This window comes from Anolis carolinensis, chromosome 1 (genome assembly GCF_035594765.1).
Source record: "Anolis carolinensis isolate JA03-04 chromosome 1, rAnoCar3.1.pri, whole genome shotgun sequence".
Classification (NCBI taxonomy): domain Eukaryota; kingdom Metazoa; phylum Chordata; class Lepidosauria; order Squamata; family Dactyloidae; genus Anolis; species Anolis carolinensis.
This window is the reverse complement of record NC_085841.1, coordinates 56,704,305-56,721,979: the sequence shown is the minus strand read 5'-3', so window position 1 is coordinate 56,721,979 and position 17,675 is coordinate 56,704,305. Positions and strand designations below refer to the sequence as shown.

General features: G+C 38.8%; 1 protein-coding gene across 4 annotated transcripts in view; it reads right to left on the bottom strand.

Annotated features, from left to right (window-relative positions):
• akt3 (AKT serine/threonine kinase 3) overlaps nt 1-17,675 on the bottom strand; it is a 219,739-nt gene that overhangs the window by 66,523 nt on the left and 135,541 nt on the right. For 3 of the 4 annotated variants that reach the window (XM_062974929.1, XM_062974932.1, XM_062974941.1), the window contains one exon: nt 6,175-6,300. The exons of the other annotated variant lie outside the window; for it this stretch is intronic. In XM_062974929.1, the coding sequence (XP_062830999.1) occupies nt 6,175-6,300 (126 nt within the window). The remainder of the gene's footprint in view (nt 1-6,174; nt 6,301-17,675) is intronic. 4 annotated transcript variants of the gene reach the window in all.

Below are 17,675 nucleotides of genomic sequence, written 5' to 3'. Positions count from 1 at the left end.
CCGAGACACCTAATTTTACCACAAAGAACTGGGATAACTTATTGACTCGAGTATAAGCTGAGGATGGGAAATGCAGCAGCTATGGTTAAATTTCAAAATAAAAATAGATACCAATAAAATTTCATTAATCGAGGCATCAGTAGGTTAAATGTTTTTGAATATTTACAGTATTTCAAATAAAAACAATAAACCAGCTCTAAAAGTAGGGGCAACAAAAACAATATGGCATCAACAATAACCTTATAACAACAACAACAACAACAACAACAACAACAACTTCATTTGGATCCCACCCTATCTCCCCATGGGGACTCAGGCCAGCTTCCAACATAGTAACAGGCAAACATCCAATGCTTATATAAACAATGCAGAGCTAGATATAGATCTATAAATATAGATACTAATTTCACATATGCATTTCCCCCTGAAACGTTTGCAAGTCCTCTGTGTGTGTGTGTGTATGCATTTCCCCTACAATATTTACAAGCCACACACACACACACACACATACACACATACACACATATATCTATCTAGACATGTTTACATATATTTGTGTGTTCATTTCCCCTCTGTAATATTTGCAAGCCCTATATATAGGTAGGTAAGAATATATTCATATCTATCCAGACATCTCTCTTTATATAGATAATTATATCTATATAGAATTTGCAGAGACTTGCAAACATATGAGGGTAAATTCATATATAAAAATAATGTGTATGTATGGCTACAGATACACAGGTACATGGATCTATATGTATAAAGGATTTGCAAAGACCTGCAAACATATGAGGGGAAAATTCATATATAAAATTAATGTATATACAGTACAGTCTCACTTATCCAACATAAACGGGCCGCCAGAACGTTGGATAAGCAAATATGTTGGATAATAAGGACGGATTAAGGAAAAGCCTATTAAACATCAAATTAGGTTATGATTTTACAAATTAAGCACCAAAACATCATGTTATACAACAACTTTGACAGAAAAAGTAGTTCAATGCGAAATAATGTGATGTAGTAATTACTGTATTTACGAATTTAGCACCAAAATATCACGATTTATTGACAACATCAACTACAAAAATGCGTTGGATAATCCCGAACGTTGGATAAGCGAGTGTTGGAAAAGTGAGACTCTACTGTAGATAGATACAAATATAAAGGTACATAGAGATTGCAAAAGCTTGCAAGGGGTTAATGCCTATACATCTATAGGAGAGTTTAACAAATATTTCAGGGGAAAATGCTTTCATAAGATTAATGAATATATATTTTTCTTTTTCCTGACTTGTAAGGGCGTATTTCTCTTTTCAAAACATTCCCTTGATTAAGAGCGAGGGAGGCTTTGCAAAAGAAAACACACTGATAGGGGAGAAGAGAGAAATAGATTACATATTGCAAGCAACAGCCTGCAGGCTCCGTTGCCGGCCTTGACCTTGGCCCGATTATAAGCCAGGGGAGGCTTTTTCAGCTCATAAAAAAGGCTGAAAAACTCGGCTTATCTTCGAGTATATACGGTAATCAAAGAACAAACTAAGTAAAAACAAAGACTGCAAGAAGACACTGATCTTTGTGCAGTCTTGGTTTTATTATTAATTTATTTATTTAATAAATTTCTATCCCGTCTTTCCCCACTCAAGGGCCCAAAGTGGCTTACAGCCAATAAAACATACAATATACAAGTTAAAGCCAAGTTAGAACCATAAATATTAGACATGCTATAAACTCTAATAGAGTTCAATAAAATCAATTTTACTAATCCAATAGTATAAAACAAACTCACAGGCTTTCCTAGCCATTTAGTATCCTTGAATTAAGATCCCGCAAAGACTTTAAGGTCTTAAGGCACTTTCTCAATGTTAGTAGAGAGGATACAGATCTAATATTATCTGGCAGGACCTTTCAGAGGGAGGGAGGCACTCCTGAAAAGGACCTCTCTCTAGCACCCTTCAGATGTTAACTGTCTTGGATGTTAGAGGATACTAACAATTCCCCACTGGACTTAAGAGATCTGCCTGGGGTATACCGAGGAACCCTGTCTCTCAAGCAATGTGAACCAATGCCGTGTAGGGCTTTAAAGATCAAACACCAGCACTTTGAATCAGGCCCGGCAATGAATAGGGAGCCAGTGCAGCTGTTTAAGGAGCCGAGTGGTGTGTTATCTTATGTTAGCTCTCAACAACAGCCTAGCTAACGAACTTTCAACAAATTGGAGTTTCTGAACCGTTTTTAACAGCAGTCCCATATAGAGCGTGTTACAGTAGTCCAGGCGGGATGTAACCAGGGCATGTACCACTGTGGCCAGGTCAGATTTTTCCAGGAACGGTCAGAGTTGGCACACAATTTAAGCTGTGCAAAAGCGACTCTGGTAACCTCCATCACCTGTGCTTCCAAGTTTAAAGAAAAATCAAGAATCATCCCAAACTACGGACTTGAGCTTTAAGGGGGAGTGTGACCACTCCGGTTGTAACCGTATTCCCAGATCCATCTTACATGAGACCAGTAGTACTTTCGTCTTAACTGGATTCATTTTCAATTTGTTCACTCACATCCAGCCCATTACTGCCTCTAGATACCAGTTCAGGCACAGAACGGCTTCCTTGGCAATTTCTGGTGGAAAGGAGTAGAGTTGGGCATCATCTGCGTAAGATGACACCGAACTCCAAAACTTTGGAAGATCTCTCCCAGCGGTTTCATGTAGATGATAAATAACATTGGGTAAAGTGATAAGCCCTGCGGGACCCCACATTCTAATTGCCATGGGATCGAGCAAGACTCCCCCCAATACCACCTTCTGGCTGCAATCCATGAGAAAGAACTGGAATCACTGCAAAACAGCGCCTCTCAGCCTTATACCCGTTAGACCAGTGGTTCTCAACCTGTGAGTCCCCAGGTGTTTTGGCCTACAACTCCCAGAAATCCCAGTCAGTTTACCAGCTGTTAGGATTTCTGGGAGTTGAAGGTCAAAACATCTGGGGACCCACAGGTTGTGAATCACTGCGTTAGACACTCCAGAAGGATACCATGGTTGATGATATCGAAAGCCGCTGAGAGATCCAGGAGAACCAAAATGAAGAATGATGGCAATTCATGCAATGAAAAAGAAAGAACAGATTATTAAGATGAGAAAGAACTAATCAAGAGAAGAGAAAGCACAGACACTAAAAAATCTGGAGAGAGGACATTGGTTCTATGAATGTAGTGCTCGACAAAGGAGAATTGAAAGTAAAGCACTTACGGCATACAGATAAAGTAGAAGGATTGAACTAGCATAAAAATCTTTAGATCTAAAAGGTTCCAAAGTTAGGCTGTTATCAAGACAAAGAAGTAATAGACAAAACAGTACTCAGGCTAAAGTTTGTTTTGGAAAATTAACCAAATTTTAAAGATACACAAACATTGTGAGTTGACATATAAAGAGTCTATAAAGAGTGTGTGGGATAGATGCATTGAGCTCCCAACAATTTTATTTTTACTAGTTCTAGTTTTTTTTAAAGATTACTTCATTTGAACTTTCTGAAAATAAAGATAAACATCATTACATTTTCTCAATTGTAATGTTTCAAATGTCTACCCTAATCTATGAGACATAAAATATACTACATACAGTACATTAATGAATTTATATGCATATGAATGAAAATAAAATCATGCAGGGAAGTGCTTACACAGCTCTCCTTTTTCTATGCAAGGGTTTGCAATGCAAATTTGCAATTTAAATTCTAAACTTTTGAAATAGTAGCAGTTACTTGTAAGATCATTTGGCTTTCTATTAAAAATACAAAGATAGCATTACAACGTACAACCTCCGCTAAGCAAATTCTCATGTGTTACAGCCTGATCTGATACAGACTCAGTGGTTAACTCCAAAGAGTTCAGTGGAGTTTACTCCTTCTTAGGTGTACAAAGGGCTGCAGTCTTAAAACAGCTTTGTGTTTTGAAGACCTCAGCTTTAATCACAAGCAGCTAGAGACAAGGGTGTGAAAAACCCTGAAGAAGTCATTTAAAACAATGCTAAACAATATGTAATTATGGTGCAATCTGGCAGGATGCTCATTCTTACTAATTTCACGAGGAAGCAAAGACAGGACCAGCTGGAAAAACATTGTGACTCAATTTTTGAGTTAAAAATGTACATTTATTCTTTAACAAAACTTTTTTTTTTATAGAGATTAAATGAATCTCAAATTAAATGATATTTCTTTTTAAAGGAGGACGAAAAGAGGTCAGGTAGTCATTAAACCAAAAGAAGGTTGGATTAATTTATAACTTTATTAGCTTAATGAAACTGAAATCTATTTCAAAAGCCTATATGGTACATTACTGTTGCAATATGATGACAACATTGGATTTTACATTTGAGACTAGGAGCCCCCACTGGCACAGCGTGTTAAAGCACTGAGCTGTTGAACTTGCAGACTAAAAGGTCGCAGGTTCGAATTCGGGGAGCAGAGTGAGTGCCCGCTGTTAGCTCCAGCTTCTGCCAACCTAACAGTTCGAAAACATGCAAATGTGAGTAGATCAATAGGTACCGCTCTGGCGGGAAGGTAACGACACTCCATGCAGACATGCTGGCCACATGACATTGGAGGTGTCTACAGACAACGCCGGCTCTTCGGCTTAGAAATGGAGATGAGCACCAACCCCCAGAGTTGGACATGACTGGACTTAATGTCAGGGGAAACCTTTACTTACAACTGAGACTATAATATTTTGATACCATGTCACAGTTTGTGATCCATTGTTCCTAAAGGAATACAGTTAAACCAAGTAACAATTACTTTGGTGTGTATCGTAAGTTAAGGAAAATGGAATAAACCTTGATAGAAAGAAGAACTTAAATAAATTTGAAAGCCAGACATCCAGATTCACACTTTTATTTTATTTTATTTTATCCTATTCATCCACACAAGACAGGGCCATGATAGTGGTGGAATTGGGAGAAAACTCTCCTTCAAGGATATTCAAACGCTAGCAGCTTCATATAGAGAAATGGAATCTTTCCGGATGAACATCAGCATATTTTATAGGCATTGTCCTGGCAACAAATTGTTAGCCAGTGAAGCTATTTCAATAGGGAAATTATAATGTTCTTTTATGGCATATGAAAACCAATGTACTGTGCATTGCATTGCTAGTATAGTAAGGGTAAAGGTTTCCCCTGACATTAAGTCCAGTCATATCTGACTCTGGGGGTTGGTACTCATCTCCATTTCTAAGCCAAAGAGCCGGCGTTGTCCGTAGACACCTCCAAGGTCATGTGGCCGGCATGACTGCATGGAGCGCCGTTACTTTCCCGCCGGAGCGGTATCTATTGATCTACTCACATTGGCATGTTTTCGAACTGCTTGGTTGGCAGAAGCAGGAGCTAACAGCGGGCGCTCACTCTGCTCCCGGGATTTGAACCTGGGAACTTTTGGTCTGCAATTTCAGCAGCTCAGTGCTTTAACACACTTCACCACCGGGGCTCCATTGCTAGTATAATAATTCTTTATTTGCATTCTGCCCTATCTCCCCTAGAGGATTCAGGGCGTATTCCGGCATACATAGACACAAAGGCAAACATTCAATGCCTAGAAACAACCATAACACAGATAAAAGTAAAGACTTCCCCTTCCGGCTCTGAGGAGTGGTGCTCATCTCCATTTCTAAGCCAAAGTGCCTGCATTGTCCGTAAACACCTCCAAGGTCATGTGGCTGGCACCTTCCCACTGAGGAGATACCTATTGATCTACTCACATTTGAATGTTTTCAAACTGCTAGGTTGGCAGAAGCTGGGGCTAACCGCGGGAGCTCACCCCATCCCGCGGATTCAAACCACCAACCTTCCAGTCGGCAAGTTCAGCAGCTCAGTGGTTTAACCCATTGCACAACTGTGGCATAATTCCATTAATCTTTACTCAGAAGTTGTAATTCATTTAATGAAGTTCACAAGTGAAGAAGTCATGCAGCTAATATAAATTAGTTCAATAAAATTAATGCACATGTATGTATCTTCCATTTTACCGCCCAATTCTAAGAATTCAAACACTTCCTAACCATTCCCTAATACTTTTTTTTTTGGGGGGGGGGGGTTGAAACAATATTAAGATGCATTTGTAAAGCCTTTCCGCTTTTCTATAAGTTTTGCAAACCTTACAAATAAATGTCATTAAAGATACTCACTTGCTACTGAAAAATTATTAAGAGGATATGGCAGATCCACATCTTGAGGCTTCTCCTTATACCCGATGAAAGAGCCATCTGTCTTCAATAGGAAGTATCTTGGCCTCCAATTTTTTATATATTCCCCTATGTAGGAAAAACATGAATAATATAAAATAATATATTAATATCTGCTTGCAATAGGGTTATTTATTAGTACACATATATTCCACCTTTTCCCTAATAACCACAAGGTGATTGATGTTCATGATTCTGTTCCTCCCCACACCATTCTTGCAACAACTCTGTGATCTAAGTTACTAAAAGAAAAAGAAAAAAAGAGGCCCAAAGCCATCTATTGTGTTTTCTGGATTACTAGCAACCAGATGCTAGATTTCACAAAATCCAATATGCAAGTTCCAAAGTTGGCATTCTAGGCATCCAGCACACAACTCTCAGTAGGGTTGCCAGCTAATTGGAATGATCTCATCATGTGCATTTAACAGCAGCTTGAACTATAGAAATAATAGGCTAAAACTTCTTTAGAATGGAGATAAGAACATTAGCCCTCTCCATGTATCTTCTATAATACAACCTGCAGGGCTGGTACCTGGAGGTTCAACATCACTAAATGTCTGAAATGAAAGGCATGTTTTCACCTGTCTGCAAAAGGCAAGCAGGGATGGAGCATCTAGGAAAGGAGTTCCAGAGTCTGAGAGCAACCACTGAAAAGGTCATCTCCCTTGTTCCCACCACATGAGTTTCTTTTTTTTTTTTAATATATAATGTTTATTTATTTTCATTCATTCAAATATACATACATTGCAAGTGTTTGTTGCATACAGTGCAATACTTTCATCTATTAGTCTTTCATAATCATTTCTCAGACAATATATTTTCAATAAGGGGTCACAGGCTTCTATTTGTATAGTACATATAAAAATATTATAAGTTCCAAATGTATATCCATTTCCTCCTTGCCTTCAGTCTATTAGCTTCCTTTTTAGATTAATTTTACATTGAAATGTTGGATCATTGGTTGCCATTCATTAACAAAGTTCTCTAAAGGTTCTCCTCTTAAGTGCATTGTTATTTTGTCCATCATAAGCAACTCTATAATATATTGTTCCAGTTCTGCTAAGGGAGGTACCTCTGAGGTTTTCCAATATCTAGCGTATACTATCCGAGCTGCCACTGTCACGTAAAACAAAATTCTTCCATATTTCCTTTCCAATTCTTCTTCGGGCATATTCAAAAGGTACATTTGTGGTGTCATTTTAAAATTTGTATTTAATATCTTTTCTAGATGTACATGAATCTGTTTCCAATAGCTGTTTACTTTGTTGCATGACCACCACAGGTGGTAAAATGTGCCTTTTTCTTTCTCACATTTCCAGCATTTATCAGTGCAATTGTACATCTTCGCTAATCTCTCTGGAGGGAGATACCACTGCAAGTGCATTTTGTAAATATTTTCTTTTAGGTTTTGACATGCAGTATACTTCATTCTTCTATTCCAGGGGTCCCCAAACTAAGGCCCGGGGGCCGGATGCGGCCCATCGAAGCCATTTATCCGGCCCCCATGGCACAAGGGCAGAAGGGGGTTAGACTAAATGACCCAAGGGGTCTCTTCTTCTCTTACAACCATTATTATTATTATTATTATTATTATTATTATTATTATTATTATTATTATTATTATATTTTATGACACAGCAAACAAAATAGATATGCCGGATTTCGTATCACAAAATCACATTATTCTTATTATTATTAACATTGAGGCTGGGTGGCCATCTGTCGGGTGCTTTGCTAGTACTTTTGATGCACAAAGGCAGAAGGGGATTGGACTCAATGGCCCAAAGGGTCTCTTCCAACCCTCTTTTTTATTATTATTATTATTATTATTATTATTATTATTATTAACATTGAGGCTGGGTGGCCATCTGTCAGAGGTGCTTTGCTTGTGCTTTCGATGCACAGAGGCAGAAGGGGATTGGACTCAATGGCCCAAAGGGTCTCTTCCAACCCTCTTTTTTTATTATTATTATTATTATTATTATTATTATTATTATTATTATTATTATTAACATTGAGGCTGGGTGGCCATCTGTCAGGGGTGCTTTGCTTGTGCTTTCGGTGCACAAAGGCAGAAGGGGATTGGACTCAATGGCCCAAAGGGTCTCTTCCAACCCTTTTTTATTGTTGTTGTTGTTATTTTATTGTATGACACAGCAAACAAGATAGATATGCTGGAATTATTATTATTATTATTATTATTGCTCGGTGGCCAACTATAGTCCGGCCCTCCAACAGTCCGAAGGATCGTGAACTGGCCCCCTGTTTAAAAAGTTTGGGGACCCTTGTTCTATTCCATGTTTTTTCCCATTGGACCATTTTTATCTCTTGGCCGATGTTTTGAGCCTATCTAATCATTGAGTCCTTTACTACTTCCTCTTCTGTGTGCCAAGTCAGTAGATTTTTGTATATATACTAGCTGTGCCCGGCCACGCGTTGCTGTGGCGAAGTATGGTGGTATGGGAAATAAAGTATTGAGGAATTGGTGGTAGTTAAGGTAAAGGGTAAACATTTTCCCCTGACGTTAAGTCCAGTCATGTCTGATTCTGGGGGTTGGTGCTCATCTCCATTTCTAAGACGAAGAGCCGGCGTTGTCCGTAGACTCCTCCAAGGTCATGTGGGATGACTGCATGGAGCGGCGTTACCTTCCCACCGGAGCAGTGCCTATTGATGCACTCACATTTGCATGTTTTTGAACTTCTGGGTTGGCACAAGCTGGGGCTAACAATGGGGGCTCTCTCCGCTCCCCCAATTCAAACCTACGGCCTTTCGGTCCAGAAGTTCAGCAGCTCAGCGCTTTAACACGCTGCGCCATCAGGGGATATTATTTCCTAAAAGTTGTGAATATACAATATTTCTGATTGTTTTTTTGTTTTTTTTTCTCTTGGAGGCAAGTATGAATGCTGCAATTAGGAAAAATGATTAGGATGTTTTGGCCTTGCAGCTTTAAAGCCTGGCTGTTTCCTCTGAGTGATTTTTTTGTTGGGAGGTGTTAGCTGGCCCTGATTGTTTCCTGTCTGGAATTCCCTTGTTTTCAGAGTGGTGTTGTTTGCGATATTTTATGTGCTTCTAATGTCTGTGGCCCTAAGAAAACAGAGGATTTGCCAGTCTTTGATGATGGGAATACTTTGTTGGGAGGTGTTAGCTGGCCCTGATTGTTTCCTGTGTGGAATTCCCCTGTTTTCAGTGTTGTTCTTTATTTAGTGTTCTGATTTCAGAGATTGTATTGTTCTGTTTTATTATACCACATTAATTTTTATATATTCTGATTTTAGTGTTTTTGAATACTTGGAGCCAGATTGTATTCATTTTCATGGTTGACCGCAACACAATAATAATAATAATAATAATAATAATAATAATGACTTTGGTAATACACAGTGCTTCACTGCCTTCTCAGCTTCCTTTCTGGAAGAATCCTTTCTTGGGAGGTGTTAGCTGGCCCTGATTGTTTCCTTTGTGGAATTTCCAATTTCACTGCTTTATTTACTTTCTTTATTTCTTTATTTACTGTCCTGGTTTTAGAGATTATATTGTTCTGCATTATTCTATCCCAGAAATTATTTCATATCAAAGTAGAATCTCACTTATCCAACATTTGCTTATACAATGTTCTGGATTATCCAACGCAGTCTACCTTTTCATAATCAATGTTTTTGTAGTCGGTGTTTTAAATTCATTGTGATATTTTAGTGGTAAATTTGTAAATACAGTACAGTAGAGTCTCACCTATCCAACATAAACGGGCTGGCAGAATGTTGGATAAGCGAATATGTTGTATAATAAGGAGGCATTGAAGAAAAGCCTATTAAATATCAAATTAGGTTATGATTTTACAAATGAAACACCAAAACATCATGTTATACAACAAATTTGACAGAAAAAGTAGTTCAATACGCAGTAATGCTATGTAGTAATTACTGTATTTATGAATTTAACACCAAAATATCACGATATATTGAAAACATTGACTACAAAAATGCGTTGGATAATCCAGAACATTGGATAAGCGAGTGTTAGATAAGTGAGACTCTACTGTAATTACTACATAACATTACTGCGCGTGGAACTACCTTTTCTGTCAAATTTGTTGTATAATATGATGTTTTGGTGCTTAATTTGTATAACGATGACCTAATTTGATGTTTAATCGGCTTTTCCTGAATCCCTTCTTATTATCCAACATATTCACTTATCCTGCCGGCCTGTTTATGTTGGATAAGTGAGACTCTACTGTATATTGATAATCTTAAATTATCTGCTTAGAACTGGATTATATGAGGCCCCTTCTTCACAGCTGTATAAAATGCACACTGAAGTGGATTATATGGCAGTGTGGAGTCAAGATAATCCAGTGCAAAGCAGATAATATAAGATTATAAATGGGTTATATAGCTGTGTGGAAGGGCCTTGAATCTACACTGCCATATAATCCACTGCAAATTAGATAATCTGTGGAAGAAGCCTAAGTGAGGCCTAAATCTGCCTGTCCCCTAACTGAATCCTGGCTGTCCTTTGGCTGAATTGGTTGCTAGGCGACCAAGTGGGCAGAGATTAGCCCTCTAAACTGGCAGCAATTGGATAAAAACAATTATTGCTCTCCCTCTAATTAGGACTTTATTTTTCTTTTCTTTTTGTTGTATCAACCCTGAGACGTAGGTGATGGGTTGTGTTGTCAAATTTCGAGGTTGGGGGGCCTGTACTTTTGTTGTTTTGTGGGTCGCCGTGATGCCATCACTCTTTTATATATATAGAAGATATAAGTCCTTTTGGTTTTTGGAACATCGCCACATCAAACCATGTTTTTGCAGTCTGGAAACCCGAGGTTTTGAGTTGTTCTTTAAATTTCTCACACAGTTGTCTATATAAAAGCCAATTACATTTAAGGCCTGATTGGTTCAGTTCTTCTAGGGATTTCATTTCTGAGTTTTCCAAATTGGTATGGACCAATTCCCTGTAAGTTAACCATTTCCCTTTTAAGATGTTCTCCCTTTTGTAATGTGCCTCATGTGGGGACATCCACTCTGGTGTCTTTGTATATATTCTTTTTTTGTATCTGTTCCAGGTGTTTAGAATTGGTCTTCGTATGTAATGATCATTAAATATGCCTGTTGGCTTGGCCTTTTGTATATCTAAATATGCATGCCATCCAAAAGGGAGATTTATACCTTCTAAATCTAATAGCTCATTGTCTTCTAGGGTCACCCATTCTTTAATCCAGTACAAACAGCATGCATGAAAGTAGAGTTGTAAATTTGGAAGGGATAAGCCGCCTCTTGTTTTATCATCATTAAGTATTTTCATTTTTACTCTTGGTTTTTTCCCAGGCCAAATAAATTTTGAGATGTCTTTTTGCCAAATTTTGAAGATTTTTTCGTTGTTAATAATTGGTATGTTTTGAAACAAAAATAACATTTTTGGCAGTGTTGTCATTTTGATAGATGATATCCTCCCTAATAGGGACCTCATTTGTCCCATTCCGCTAGTTCTTTCTTTATCTCTCACCACACCTTTTCATAATTATTTTTGAATAGTTCTGAATTCTTCTTTGTAATGTATATTCCTAAGTATTTGGCTTTCTGTACAATATTATATTCTGTGTTTTCTTTTAGTTCTTGTTTTTCCGATTCTGTGAGGTTCTTTGTTAAAAATTGACTTTTCTCTTTGTTTACCTTTAACCCAGCTAATTCTGAGAAGTTTGTTAGGATATTAATTAATCACATGAGTTTGAGAGGGTGATGGGATACAGAGAAGACCCACTCCTGAAGACCGCCGAGTTCTCACATGCTAATAATGAGACACAGTCCTTCAAAGTCATAAGGTTAGAGAGTCTCCTCCCACTAATAGCTCATATATCCTACATTTCTGCATAATGGATGGATAAAAATTTGATTAGTATTTACTGGTGGATCCCTAAATTAGATTTCCAAATTATGTAACAATAGCAAGATATTTTCTGCCTCCAAGTCAGAATTAGAATGAGGATTTTTGTTGGTGCATGCTGGTCACAGAAATACAGGGTTTTTTTTATTGTGTCAGAAGCCAATTGAGAACATACTGGAAGTCGCTTCTGGTGTGGGAAAATCAGCCATCTACAAAGGCTTTGCCCAGGAAACGCCCAGATGTGTTACCATCCTGCTGGGAAGCTTCTCGCATAGCTAGGGGCTGACAAACGAGAGCTCACCCCATCTCGAACCTTCAACCTTTAGGTCAACAGTTTAGCTGGCAAAAGGGTTTTAACCCATTGCGACACGGCGGCCCCACACAGAAACACAAAACCTTGAGTTAAGAGTTTAAGTCAAGTCTTAACTCAAGTCACTCTTATCACAAAGCAAAATTTCCCATTTTGAAATGCACTGAAATGTTATTCATCTGTTCCACCCCACCCCCCGAAAACGGCCCCAAATTTTTTGTTACGTGTTTTTAAATAAGAAAATGTACATTATAAATAACTAGTAATGTATAAATGGACATTCATAAGAAACAATAAAAAAGACATATCAACTTTAAAATGGCAGAAGCACAAAGTTGTGACAAGGAAGCACATTTGCGGCAACAAAATGTGTGCTGACCCATGTAACAACAAGGCAAAACCTACACATTAACATGGAACAATAAAAAAGAATGATCAGCTTTAAAACAGTAGAAGCACAAAGCTGTGGCACCATGGTAGAAGCACAAAGTTGTGGCAAGGAAGCAAAAAGCACAAAGTGAAGAGGCAGAAGGATCATTTTCTTAATACTGTACTCATTCCAGTTTCCCTCCCTTTCTTGCAATTCCCCCCCCCCCCCCCAAAAAAATCTCTCTCTTTATGAAGCCAAACATACCAGGAATAAAAACCACACAAAATCAACTAACCCAAAGTTCCTCAAAGCGAACAAGAGCAAAGTGGACAGCAATCTCCCAAAGCAGACAAGAGCATGAGGCACGGAGGCTGCTCCCTTGAAGCCCTAAAGCCTTGTACTCTCAAGCTAGCGCTCCCGCTAGCACTAGCTCTTAACTCAAAATGCTGATTGTATGTCAAAGAAAACCCTGGGCCAAGAAATTGCTCTTAACTCAAAATGCTCTTTAGTTAGGATCATCTTATGTTGAGGTTTCACTGTATGTAGTTGATGGTATGCAGAATAATCTCAGAAACAACGTACTGAAGCTCAATTTATGTTCCTTCTTTTTTGGTATTAACAAGATGTATGTCCCCAAACATTAATGATCAAAGGTTATATTGTCAAAATTAGAACATTTATTGTTGGGTATCACTATGGGAGAAAGGTGGAATATGATTAAATGAATAATCTATCTCAGGCATGGGCAAACATTTTTGCTCTGGGGCTATATTGCAGGTCTGGCCAGGAGGAAGGGAGGGTGGGACCGGGAGGAGGCGGGGCTGGGGTGGGGCTGGCCAGGCCTAGGAAGGGTGGGGCTGGGTGGGGTGAGCCTAGGGGCAGGACCAGGGGCAGGAGGGGTGGGCCGGGGTGGATAACCCTCTGGCTTTCCTCCCAGCATAAGGATGAGGCTCCTCACCCCGTCTTTATGCTGGAAGGAGGGTGAGGCTTTGGAGTTCCTTCAGCCCCTGCTTGTCTCTCCCTTCTGCCAGCATCAGGATGGAGCCTTGCCACATCCTGACTCCGGGAGAAGGGAAACAAGTGGGGGCTGAGGAGGGTTTAGAACTCCTTCGGCCCCCGCCTGCCTCCTCCCCCAAACCAGGCTTCTCCTGGCATCAAGACGGGGCCGTACCTCGTCCTGACACCAGAAGAAGGGGGAGACACGTGGGAGCTGAGGGGGTTTCGGAGCCCCCTCACCCGCTGCTTGCTTCTTCCCCCAGGCCTGGCTTCTCCCAGCATCAGGACAGGGCCACTCACCCAATCGTTATGCTGAGAGGAGGGTTGAAGGAAGACATGCGGTGGGCTGAAAGCACTCCAGAGGGCTCCCAGCTGCCACGCATGCCTTTCTCCCTTGTCCTTTTGTCAGAGTGATGTGAAGGAGATATTGTGAGACAGGCTTTCTTAGAGCTGGAGAATGGAGTAAGAAGGCAGACACCCTCTGACACCCGGGCAAACCAGGTACATACTCTAGTTAAATTACATAAAGTTGTTATTCTAAAACATCAGCACTGGGGGGAAACTGGCTATTTTTATTGCACAGGCTCCCCCCGCCCAAAAAAACATGTAAAACATAACACTAGTGTCTTGTCACATCATCTAATTTCAGATCTATACCCCCACCCCTCCAATCATCACTAAACATTATAGAAATACAGCTCTATCAATTCTATTATTTCTACTTATTCTAATTTCATACATTACATATATTGTAATATGTTCTTATTAGAAAATATGATCATAACCTGTTAGAAATATGATCTCTTTTCTTTTTAATGTTTTTTCTTAAGGTCCCTTGACATCACACAGAAAGACATTATCAGTGTTCCAGGAAGTCTCTGGGAACCAAAAATACCAAAAAATGTAAGCAAGATGCCACATGCGTGTGTCTTGCAATTGCTTCCACCTCATTTGTGTGTGGAAACAATTACAAGGCTAGCAGTTTCAGAAGGCTTCCCAGAGTGTTAATAGTTGTTACACCAGCTGCCAAAAAGCATGTATAGTTTACAAAACCAAAAGAGTTTAAGAAAACGAAGGGGGGGGGGGTCTCATACTTTCAAAGACATGAAAAGTTAACTTTAGGGTAAATATTGTGTGGAATTCACACTACGTTTTCAACAAAAGATTGCCTCCCCCCAAATAAATTCACAGTTAACTCATCAGTTACATGTCCTATCTGAATATTACCTCTATATATACTCCTTATTTATTGCAGAAATAGATAATGGGTTACTCAGGTATTTTGAATAATCTATCTATTAGGTTGTTTTATTGAGAGTTCCCCTTGACCACTATCTATGCATCTGGATTCCTATTACTGTGCTTTATGATTCCAGGCAAAAGAATGTCTCTATTTCAGATATGTGCGCATTATTAGATGCAGCTAAATGAAAACACACAGTAAAAAGGTACAGTAGAGTCTCACTTATCCAAGCTAAATGGGCTGGCAGAAGCTTGGATAAGTGAATATCTTGGATAATAAGGAGAGATTAAGGAAAAGCCTATTAAACATCAAATTAGGTTATGGTTTTACAAATTAAGCACCAAAACATTATGTTTTACAACAAATTTGACAGAAAAAGCAGTTCAATATGCAGTAATGTTATGTTGTAATTACTGTATTTACAAATTTAGCACCAAAATATCACGATATATTGGAAACATTGACTACAAAAATGGCTTGGGATTATCCAGAGGCTTGGATAAGCGAGGCTTGGATGAGTGAGACTCTACTGTATTTAAGTTTCAACTTGAAGAGACAAGAGTTTTAACTTGGTTGTAATGAGGTTTGGAACAGGAAAAGCAGGAGGTAGTCTAGCTCAAAACATCTGAAATTTCTCCAAGGATAGGAGTTACAGACTGTTGAGGCTCTTACTCATCAGAAGGGCAACACTTGCCATGACAAAGTGACTGAGGAGTGGCTTACATTTCAATAGGACTGTGACTCACATTTTAGTCATAGACTTGGAGCCCCCAGTGGCACAGTGTGTTAAAGCGCTGAGCTGCTGAACTTGCTGACTGGAAGGTCGGCAGTTTGAATCCAGGGAGTGGGGTAAGCTTCCGCTGTAAGCTCCAGCTTCTGCCAACTTAGCAGTTCAAAAAACATGCAAATGTGAGTAGATCAATAGATACCGCTCCAGCAGGAAGCTAATGGCGCTCCATACAGTCATGCCGGCCACATGACTTTGGAGGTGTCTATGGACAATGATAGTTCTTCGGCTTAGAAATTGAGATGAGCACCAACCCCCAGAATCGGTCACGACCAGACTTAATGCCAAGGGAAAACCTTTACCTTTACCTATCTGAAAAGATCTATGCCAAATGATGAACCTATTAGGGGAATAAGATTTAACACCTTAGAAGATCCATTAAAGTTTGCTCTAGAACTTCAAGATAGAGTCACTGCCTCACTGACATGGAAGCCATAAACTGTTACTGCCTCAACGACTAGATTCAGAATGGAATGTGTAAATTCACAGATGTACAGAATGAATATATGCTAACAGATGGCAATAATAATAATGATAATAATAATAAAACCTTATTTATACCCCGCCACCATCTCCCCGTGGGGACTCGGGGCGGCTTACATGGGGCAGAGGCCCAAACAACATAAAGACAAAATATAAGCAACATAATACAATCACAATATAAAACAGATAAAACAGTAATGCAATATATCAATTAAAACAACAATACAGGATAAAAAAATTACATTAAAAACACATAAAACACACAGGAATAAATTGATGCAAATCTTCTGACATGAATAGTGTCACACACAAAGTCTGGCCTTCAAATATCCCATTCTTTATTATATATATATATATATATATATATATATATATATATAGAGAGAGAGAGAGAGAGAGAGAGAGAGAGAGAGAGAGAGAGAGAGAGAGAGAGAGAGAGAGAGAGAGAGAGTCAACTAAGGCTTTGAAATTTTTACAATTTCTATTGAGTATTACCATCAAAAATGTAACCCAATTTCCATGCAAAAACTTTAAAAAATTACACCTTCTGAGCAGCATTTATTGCTAGGTTCTTATTCAAACCTGCTTGAACACATGCATAGCCGTTCACCACCACACACCTAAGCATAGTTTCTCACACATGTGTTTTTGAGTATGCACTTTTATTACCTGTCTTAAAGAATATGCTGCAAAAACATAAGAGAAGGCAAAGTATATGAATAGGAATGCCAATTAGTAAAGAAATATTAAATACCAAAAATGATCCACACTTAAAGAAAGTTAAGAAAAATCACAAAACTAGAGCACTAGCAGTCCATTCATACCCTAAGACAGGAGACTGCCAAGAGTAGCAGGCTAGAGGGCTGCAGTAGCCTCTAGGAAACCTTGAGGGCCACAAACACTGCAAAACAGCATTGCTCCCAAATGCCCTCTAGGGACTATGATATGCATTTTTGCTTTTAACATAGTGCTGTTCATTCTCAAGTCCTGTTTACTGAATCATGCGCAAGCAACGGGGATTATCAGATAAATACTACTTGTAAAGATGAATGTACTACACAAGACAAATGCTGGCAAGGTCATACATTCTCATTTCAAAAGAAAACATAGACATCTACAAAGTAAAACATAGGGGAAAGCATTTTGCAACAATTTAATGAAGTGCATCTCTGGAAGATTTGGATTATTTTCTATCCAATTTCCTGCTGTGCTACATGTAAACTAAATTATTATTTTCTTTACATTTACACCCTGTTAGACTGCAAAAGCATACTCTTTCTATTTCTCCTTATTACAGTAAAGGAAGAAGTCTCTAATTTTGTGTACTGCACTGGCGAAAACTGATTCATTTGTATTATTTATATGCTGGTCA